At 35.7% G+C, this 9,821-nt stretch overlaps 1 protein-coding gene and 1 pseudogene across 1 annotated transcript in view; both read left to right on the top strand.

The window, feature by feature from the left end:
• GRIN3A (glutamate ionotropic receptor NMDA type subunit 3A) overlaps positions 1-9,821 on the top strand; it is a gene marked incomplete at its 5' end in the record, with an annotated part of 152,984 nt that overhangs the window by 24,469 nt on the left and 118,694 nt on the right. The window contains one exon of the mRNA XM_023534238.1: positions 4,337-4,388. Coding sequence (XP_023390006.1) covers positions 4,337-4,388 — 52 coding nt within the window. The remainder of the gene's footprint in view (positions 1-4,336; positions 4,389-9,821) is intronic.
• LOC111743856 lies at positions 5,154-5,272 on the top strand (annotated as a pseudogene).

Raw genomic sequence — 9,821 nt, 5'->3', positions numbered from 1 at the left:
TTACCATTAGTTTCCCTTACTCACATTCAATGTCTAGAAATCATAAGCAACCCATCTTCCTAGGAAAAAATCAGTTTCAAAAGAGAAAAAAAAATACTTAAAGGATTGCGACACAGTATATGCCTGGGAAAATATAAAATTGCCGTTAAAAAAGTGAGTTCATTGCCAAAGGTTATTAGAGCATTTTAAAATTGCCTGTGTGTTATGATCATTTTCAATTCTTTTCAAAGGTTTTTCGAAAACATTTACAACAATTAAAAATTCAATCTTGAGCTTCCCAGTATTATGTGGGATTCATAAAATATGTCCTACATTCATGTTGGGGATTTACTGAAAAATTTTATGTGAGAGCCCAAAGTAGTTTATTAAAACTACTTTGAGGAGTTTTAATAAACATCTGGGAGACATTAGTGTAGGCCTTATAATTTTGGAGCTAGAAGCTCACTCATCTCATATAAAAATATCAGGCTAGCCATAGAAATGCATAAGACAAATCATTTTCCCATTATTTCTGAAGATCCGTGCCTTGAACAGATAATAAATTTAATTCTGGATCTCTCAACCAAAATGACTCATTCATTATTAATTATAATCACGTAACTAGAACCTTATCATGGTAGGTGTCGTATAGATAATTCCCAAATCACATTAATATCTATGACCTTGAGCTCATGGGGAGGAGCTAAACCACAACACCCCATCTCCTTTCATGCAGAACATTCTACTCCCACTATGGCTTAGCAATACTATCACATAGTACCCTAGTGCCTATGGAGCAAAATATGTTTTAATTGGCTCTATGTATAAAATCATCACAAAATCACATGATCTTTTTTGAAAAGATATTGAAAAGGCATATGATGCTAGTCTCACCATCATTGGATAACACATTCCCCATAATAAATAATACTAAATCTCTGAAAGATCATAAAATTCAATTAGCTATTCATGTCCTAAAATGGGATTGCATTAGTCACTTAGTGGTCTATGGACTATTATTAGCACTCGAATACTTATACGGCCCCAGAACCCTTTAGAATGAAAAATACTTCATTCTCATCAGCTAACTCATTTTAGACCTTTCATCCAAATGGTAAGATTGTTCTCATTCTCTTTTTATCTAAGTCTGTTACAAATACAGTACCTCCAAGGACCGCGCCCCCCCCCTCCCCCGCCACCGGCTTTTTGCATTGAGGAACTCCCTCTTTTCCCCACCTGATAATCAGCAAGATGCAATTGGTTAACGTTAAGAGGAAACCTTTGCTAAAGGACTATCAAAAGAGAAGAGAGCAACTTCTGACTTCATGCTCCTTGCCGCTCTCCTCCTTGGCAGAAATATTAAGTATGAAGAAGAGTAGCTTGTACCCAGAGGCTCCTAGCATACCATGAGGAATGTAAAAGTCCACTATCTACTAATCCCAAATCCTTAGGATTAGTAATCTGACAAAATTAAAGATGAAAACAATTGCCTCTATATTATCTTAAACTAGAGAGATAAGTGTATTAGTAATTAGTTTACTTCTTAAATAAGATGATTCCCACCTATATCCATTTCTCATTTCTGAGGAGCTGCCAATCTGAGATGTTTTAAAAGACATACAAAGACGGCATCACCAGGACAACTAAAAAGGAGGCCTTTCTTGACTGTGCCAAAGATATGTAGGATCAGACAATAAACTAGCCATAAAGAAGAGCAAAGAGGTGTATATAGGATTTGAGTTTGAATTCCATCATAACCGTATTAGATGTAAACAATTATTGGTGATAATAAATTAAGCTAGCCAGTGTGTCCCCAGTACATTCATTATTACCATGGACAGAGAAGTAAAGACAATTTTGCTGATGTAGCTACAACCCTAGGGCTACTGTGGACTGTCGTGCATAATGCTACACTCCATAAGACAAAATATACTGCTGGGAAATTTTGCACTGCATTTTTAACATACTATTTCCACAGTTGACATTTCAACATCATGATTGTTTACCCTCCTGGGAAATATTGGCATCTTTTGCAAGTTTCAGTGGCTGTTGAATAATTGCTGTTGGGATGTTTCTTATCATTTGCTGATTTAGTCTCACCACCTCATTACGAGTCTGCGATTTCTTTCCTGAAATCTGTGAGTTTCATCTGCAAGTTAAAAAAAAGAAAAAGAAGATCAATCTTCTTGGACTTAGTCATTTGGCAATGCAGTCATTCCCCTTCTTTCTCTTGGTCTCCCTTGTGTGCAACATTCTATATTTTTAAATAAATGTTGGGGTAAAGAGTGAAGTCTGTGTCCAAGGAACAAAATTAAGCTTCCTGGTCTATCTGGGAATTAAATGAGCTGTTGCCTCAAAAGAACCCATGATGACCCCCTCTGGCAGCACATTCTAGGGCAGGGAGGACTATTTTCCCAATGACCTGCATTACGAAGGAAAGGCACCATTTCTCTGAAATGATTTCTTATCTAATGTGTCATAAATTAAATGCAATAGTGTCAGTCCCTCCAATGCCCTGATTGCATAATCTGATTATGATATTCTCAAATACTTCCTCTCCAAACTATAACTTTCCCTACAAGTGGCTAGAATGGGTCACAGAAGAACGGAAATTATCATTCACTTTTTAGGGTTATTACTGAAGTTGTCATATTCATGCTGAATTCATATTCATCCTGAGACAGACCATGGCTGCCCAGGGAGTTTTTTTACATGCATCTGACCCATATTTATTTGTTCTGACTTTGCATAACATTAAACAATAGCAGAGACTGATTATATTGTAGGATGTAGTAAGGTCAGAAAAATGAATTAACTATCAAATTGTCAATGAGGAGCCTCTGTATGCCTTTGAAAAGAAGGTTCTAGTATTATGTGGGGCAGAACATGGTTGGAGGGAATTAAATATAAATTAATTAAATCCTTCACATCTCAGTTTTAACACCTCTTCCCTAAGAAAATCTTCACTGATTCCCCAGACTAGTCACTCTGGAACATACTCTTTATACTCTTTACCTTAGGTTCATAGAACTTATCATTACAATTATGAACTTACTTGAAATGATTCTTGCCTCTCGTTTTTTTTTTTTTGACAAGTTTCATCAGGTAGTAAAATATAGTGATTAAATGTATGGCTTCTTGAGACTGATTTTGAATCTCGTCTTGGCTTCATACTAGTTGTGTGATCTTCCTCTGTAAAATGTTAGTAATTCCTACATCATAGAGAGATGTTGTAAGGATTAAATGAGTTAATAGTTATAAAACAGTCAGAACACTGCCTGGCACACAGTGAGCATTCATCCAATAATCGTTACCCATTATTATTTTTTATTTTATTAATATCTACCTCCCCCTTAAGACTCTAAGGTCCATGAAGACAGATGATATGTCTGTTTTGTTCATTCCCATCACATTCCCAATATATGTTACAGTGCCTGGCACAAAGGAGCAATTCAACAAATATTTTCTAAATGAAAATATATCTAAAATATATTGCCTAGAAACATGAGTTATTCTGGAAGTGAATATGACCTCAAACACCATAAGATTAAATTGGGCCTCTCTATAACATTATGTTAAAGTATTGAATGGAGTAGCACTGTTCTATTGAGAAATACTGTATGAGAATATTTTAGAAAACATGATTTGATCCACAGATATCCAATTTTGCAGCAAAGAGCTGCATCACAATTTTTTTTTTATAATAGCTAAAATGTCTTTTCTTTTTAAGACAATAGCCAAAGCAGCAAACTGTTTAACTATGATGATAATGGTTTCTAATACTCAGTAAATACAGTCACTTGCCATTATTGTTCTCCTTTTAAAGGAAGTCCTTTGCTTTAAAAATAAATGATAGATAGATAATAGATAGATAGATAGATAGATAGATAGATAGATAGATAGATAGATAGATAGATAGATAGATAGGCGATAAAACTGGAAACAGATCCACAAAGTAGGTAAATGTTTAGTTAAAGAAATGTAGAGACTAAAATAGATCAAGATCAAAACAAAGACAGAGGTGGAAGTGGAAGCAAAGAAAGCAGCAGACAGTTTTGGATGGAGTTAGAGTTAGCAAAGAAAGATTTCTACAGGTCAACCACTCCAACATAATTCCTCTCGGATGTGTCTTATCAGTCTAAAAATGAACCTTTGAAGTTTTCAGTAGAAAGATAAATTTTAATGTGACATAGAGGCATCCTGAGTCAGTGAGTCAGTCAGCCAACAAATGCTATTGAACATTAATCTATGCCCCGAGGACATAGTGAGGATCAAGTGTCTAGGCCGTCTAGAAACTTTCATTTTAGTAGTGAGAAAATAGTCAAAAAACAAGTAAGATAATTTCCATATTGGCCAGCATTCTGAAGAAGATAAAATTGTGTTCTATGAAGAAAATGTTGGATTTGGTGGTGGGTGGTACAGTGAGGCTACCAATGTTAGATAGAAAGCCCAGAAATTTGAGCAGAGGCCTCAGTGGTGAGAAAGAATTTGTCGTCTGGGGAAGAGTATTTCCACTTTGCATAAAAAAGAAGGGGCTTCAAGTACAAGGTTGGAGCAGAATGGCTTTGAGACCACACAAGTGGAGTGAGTGAGTGCAGCAGGGCCAGATCACTTCAGGGATTGGGTAAAGAATTTACATTTTGCTCTTGCTGGAGTGAGAAGCTTAAGCAAAGGAATGATGTGGATTTAGATTTTTTAAAAGATCACTCTGCTGGCTATGCATAGAACTGAATGCCAGACATAAAGTGGTGGAGGCAGGGAGATTAGTGAGGGGCTGTCACATTAGTCCAGGTAACAGATAGAGGCTTGCTCTAGAAGCAGTAAAATGATGAACAGATTGAATTCAGGATATATTTCGGAGTGAAAGGAATTTACTGATGGATTAATGAGTTATGTGAAGAGAAAAAGGGATTAAAGGCCTATGTCTTAGTTTTTGGCCTGAGCAGTTGGTGTACATGATGGTACAATCTTGGTGACTCGGAGAGGGCTTTAAGGGAAGTGGATCTGGCAGGAGTATCGGGAGTGGGGGTAAGAGGAAAGAACACAATGAAACTCTTTGGACTTGTTAAGATTCCTAACAGGAATCCTACAGTAGATATCAAGAAGACACTTGAATATACAAGGTCCAGGTTGGAGAATAAAGAGTATAGGTGGTACTTAAATTTACTAGTCTAGTCTACGGCCGTGCCACCCTGAACGAGCATGGTCCCGTCCGATCTCGGAAGCTAAGCAGGGTCGGGCCTGGTTAGTACTTGGATGGGAGACCACCTAGGAAGACCAGGTGCCGTAGGCGTAAAACATAAAAAATAAGGAATTGTAAGCTGACAAGGTCCTTGCAATCTGTGAGGTCAACCAAGGGTTGCCTCATCTAAAAAAAAAAAAAAATAGTAGTCTAGAGTGTATATAAGAAAAGGAGATGCAGGGACAGAGCCCTGGAGCACCTCAAAGTGAGAAGAATCAACTGGTGAGATAGGAAGAAAACAAGACCTATGGGGTTGAAAAGCCTAGAGAATGAAATGTTTCAAGAGGGAGTGAACAACTGTGTCAAATGTTATTTAGAGGTGAGTCACAGGTAGAATTAAAATAGGTCTTGGCTTCAGCACTATTTGGTCATCGATTGCTTTAATAAAAGTCGTCATGGTGAATTTGAAAGCCTGATTGGATGAAAAAAATAGAAATGAAAAAGTGGAAATTTTAAGCATTAGTAAATCTTGAGACTTGTGATAAAGAAAAGGAGTAAAACCTGGAATAGTAGCTGAAGGGAAAAAGCGATAATATTGGAGAAATTTGTAAGCTGATTGGAGATCCCAAGGGAGGGAGAGAAACTGCTGAAGCAAATACCAGAACAAGATCATCAGGAAGGTGATAAAAAGGAATGAAAAAACTCTCCGTCCTTTCTATAACTGAAAGTTGCCAGACACAGAAAGTTGCCAGGAACTAATTCTGGGCCCACTACACTTCAACTCATAGCAATCCACACTTTTATTTCCTGGAGAAAAAGTAAACATCTTTACTCTTCTTCCATATGCACTATGTGACAAACTAAACTAATTCAGGGCAAGAAGAAGTTTATACTGCAGTTTAGTATACTCTCCCCATCCTCCATACCAGTATAGCTTTGTCTCTGAGTTCAAGTAAGCCGAAATCTGATTACTTTCTTTTTATGCAAAATGCAAGATACTTTCTTAGTAATGTAGACATGTTATTTTGTTTTAAAATCCTGATAAAACTTCTGTCATCCTCCTTTATCTGTCCTCTTCATAGTCCATATGTCCTTAACATGGACTTTTATTTACTGTCATTTCCACATACTTTGTTAGAATACCATTCTAGGTTGCTCACTGAGATTTCAGTTGTTTCTCCAGTTATATAGTGGTGCCACACTTTAGATAACAGATAAGTAACTGAAAGATTGCCTCAATATTGATAGCTTTGTATATTGAATCGTTTCAAATGCATCACTGTCGAGCATTTAAACAAATGCAATTGTGAATAATTTATAAAGCACAATAAATATTTCCCCACTACCATCTTGAGTGTAAAGAAAATGACTGACATGCACTGAGTTTGTGCATATCATGACTCACTTGTATTTCTAAACAGTGCTGCAGGTGCATATGCACTTGAGCAGTTCTGTCAATCCTCTGAGCGTCAGATGCCACTTTTTGATTGACATCAGAGAAGATTTGTGTCTTCTTGGAAGGATAAGATTTTATGGGAATGCAGATAATAATTTCTCTTGCCTCTGGAGAGAAACTGTATTAGTCAAATAGGAAGGAAAATGACTCATAAAAAATAGACATACATCTCAGCTAAAGGTCAGGCTTCTCTGTCTAAATCTAAACCACACATCACCATTTATTCATTCAACCCACAAATCTTCGCTGTGGCTCTCTAATTTTCTGGGCACCCGTTACTTGGAATTTTACTATAAAAGACAACATCTCTAGCCTCCAAAGAGTCCAAAGAAAGAAAGAGATGAATAAACGATTAATGATTATGCCATGTAATAAATGATTGGAGGATGTACAGAGTGTGACGAGGCAGCAGATAAAAGCGAGGCAAGAAATCCCACTTGAGGGTAAGGCAAGTCAGGAATATTTACATGGAGTAAAGAAAAAAAATGCCTCAGCACAGCCTTGAAAGATGACTGGAAGTTAGTGATGCAAAAAGGAAGGTCAAGAGTGTGCTGGGCAAAGAAAACAACCTAGTCATGGTTGTAGAGAAGAGAGCTCGAGCACTTGTGTAATTCCAAGTGTTTTGGAATAGCTTCCAAGATGAAAGGAAACTAAGATATACTTAGACAATTGAATGAACAAGACAGGATGACACCACGGTTGTGTTTCAAAGGAGATAAGCATGAGGTCTGGAGTATGTAGAGATGTTAACAGTCTGCTCTAATGGATTTTGCATAATCTGGAAAGGGAAACAAGAGATAGGATATCAGAACTCTCCAGGATAATCTAGGACACAGACAGAAAGGAGAGATACAATCAGCATTGTAAACCCAGCATTTGGGGATGCTGGACTATGTTTCAAAGCCTAGGTTATCAATTCTCTCTCTCTCTCTCTTTTTTTTCCTTCTGGGAATAATAAAGACCTCTCAATGTCCCTGTTCTCTGTGGGTCTGTGCCTCCTGGACTGACTTAGAAAACATATTGATGGGCTTTATAGGTTCTTCTCATTTTAAAACCTACGAGCTTTTGGTGTGATATGCAAGAGTTTCAAAGAAAATAATGCCAAGAGAGGCTAAATAATGCTAATAGAATGAATATATTGGGTTAGTAACTAATTCCAGAAAAAGGCAATGCCAGTGCTCATACTGAAAATCAGATGGAAACCAGAAAATTCATTTGATTTGATTTGATGTTTTTTAGTACTAAATATATTAGCAATTAATGTTTTTGTGCTATCAAGACATCACATGATTGTATGTCACAGTGGAGAAGAAAAATTAGTGCATCATAAATCAGTGCACTCTATACATCTCTTATAAAGAGCGATTACTTGTGGCTTAAGGACTACAGAGAGAAATTAGAGTGTGCAAACTGGACTGAGCCTGAATATTTCCTTTCAAATTCAAGAGATAAAATTAAACACAAGTAGAAATTCATAAATATTAAAATTTAGTAATATGTACTAAATACTATAATAAAGACAGACCACTTAAATTAAACAAATTATTAACCTTTTTAATAGAAAGAGAAATGTCTTTAACTCACTCTTACTCCTTAATTCATGGCATTCCATAAACTGTACAGGAGTTTGGGGTAGGTGAGCTTTAAAAACCAAGAAATAAAATCCTAAGTGCACTAATTGGCTTTTGATGAATCATTCAAACTTAATGATTATGATCTGATTATTGAATGAATATAGGCAATGATTTGACAAGTGAGTTCACAACAGGGCCAGATGCAATCCAGATTTTAGGTTTTTTAATTTCCTAATTAATGACTGCTTACACAGACTATCCTGAAAGAACATAGACCTGTTCATTCAAAGTGTATTGTTCTGGACCTTTGGTCACCAGAACTGCTTAAAGAACCTTTGAATTTGGTCACTAATTCATGAGAGTACTACCTCTGTGACCAGAGACTTTAAGAACTAAATTCAACATTTCCAATGCCTGCTTACTTTGAACCAGGATTTGAAAGGTACAGAGAATTAATAATGCTAATGTGTACCTAGTAATGCAAGTGAAATAAAATATAACATCAAAGTTTAATCATAGTAGCTCACGAGTTTTGCTAAAATGGAAATTTACTGAGATTCTGTTTAATGGCATGCTAATGCTATTTCTGGTGTTAAACTGGTCAATGGCAGATAGCAAGTAATAAATGTGAGTCAATAAAATTTTTTTAAATTTCCAAATTAAATAAGAAGCTATTATACAATTAAACTGATTTTATAATTATGAAATTAATCTGAGGTACTAAACCAGTATATATAAAAGCCATACTACATCACGATTAGTTGAACCATGGTTTAAATGTATAAAATATGTACTTGTATCAATTTTTAAAATGGCTTATGGAATTCAGGAAAAAGTTTATGTCAACTGTGGTGTTAGTCCTAGAGGGTATTTAAAAAAGATATAATCAACATTTAGCTGAGTTTTCATTCTTAGCGCAATAAAGCAAATTAGCATGTGACATAAGCCATCTCTTAATAATGGTTTTAAGCTGCATTGACATAATCAAATTTCCAGAGGGAATTTAACATAATACTAGACAGCTTAATTATCTGGTGCACATTTCAATCATCTCTGACCATGTTCTGAACTCACTTGTCAAAAATATAAAAATATTTTTATAGGAAAATATACCAGCATTTGTCACCAAGGGTGTCTATAACAATAATTTGAATACTTCGATAGTTTTAATTATTATGATACATATAAATGTGTAAGCTCATTCAAATCTTACTGAATTTGACCAAAACTTTGGTGGTGATGTAGGAACTAAAATCTCTCTTAAGCCAACATTTTTGTTCCAGAGTTCTTTTTTCTAATATGTTTTTTATAATTTGCATACATTATTATATTAGTTTCAGGTGTACGACATAGTGATTAGACATCTGTATAACTCATAAGTGATCACCCCACTAAACTAATGCCCCTCCAACGCCATACATAGTTATTACAATATTATTGGCTATATTCCTATGCTATACCTTACATATTCATGACTTTTGTAACTAGCAATTTGTATTTCTTAATCATTTCCCCCTTTTCATCTACCCCCTCCCAATCCCTCTCCCGTCTGATAACCCTCAAATTGTTCTCTGTATCTATGAGTTTCTTTCTGTTTTTGTTTGTTTATTTTGTTCTTTAGATTCCACAT

Source organism: Pteropus vampyrus, unplaced genomic scaffold (genome assembly GCF_000151845.1).
Source record: "Pteropus vampyrus isolate Shadow unplaced genomic scaffold, Pvam_2.0 Scaffold123, whole genome shotgun sequence".
NCBI classification, from domain to species: domain Eukaryota; kingdom Metazoa; phylum Chordata; class Mammalia; order Chiroptera; family Pteropodidae; genus Pteropus; species Pteropus vampyrus.
This window is presented reverse-complemented; position numbering and strand designations above follow the sequence as displayed.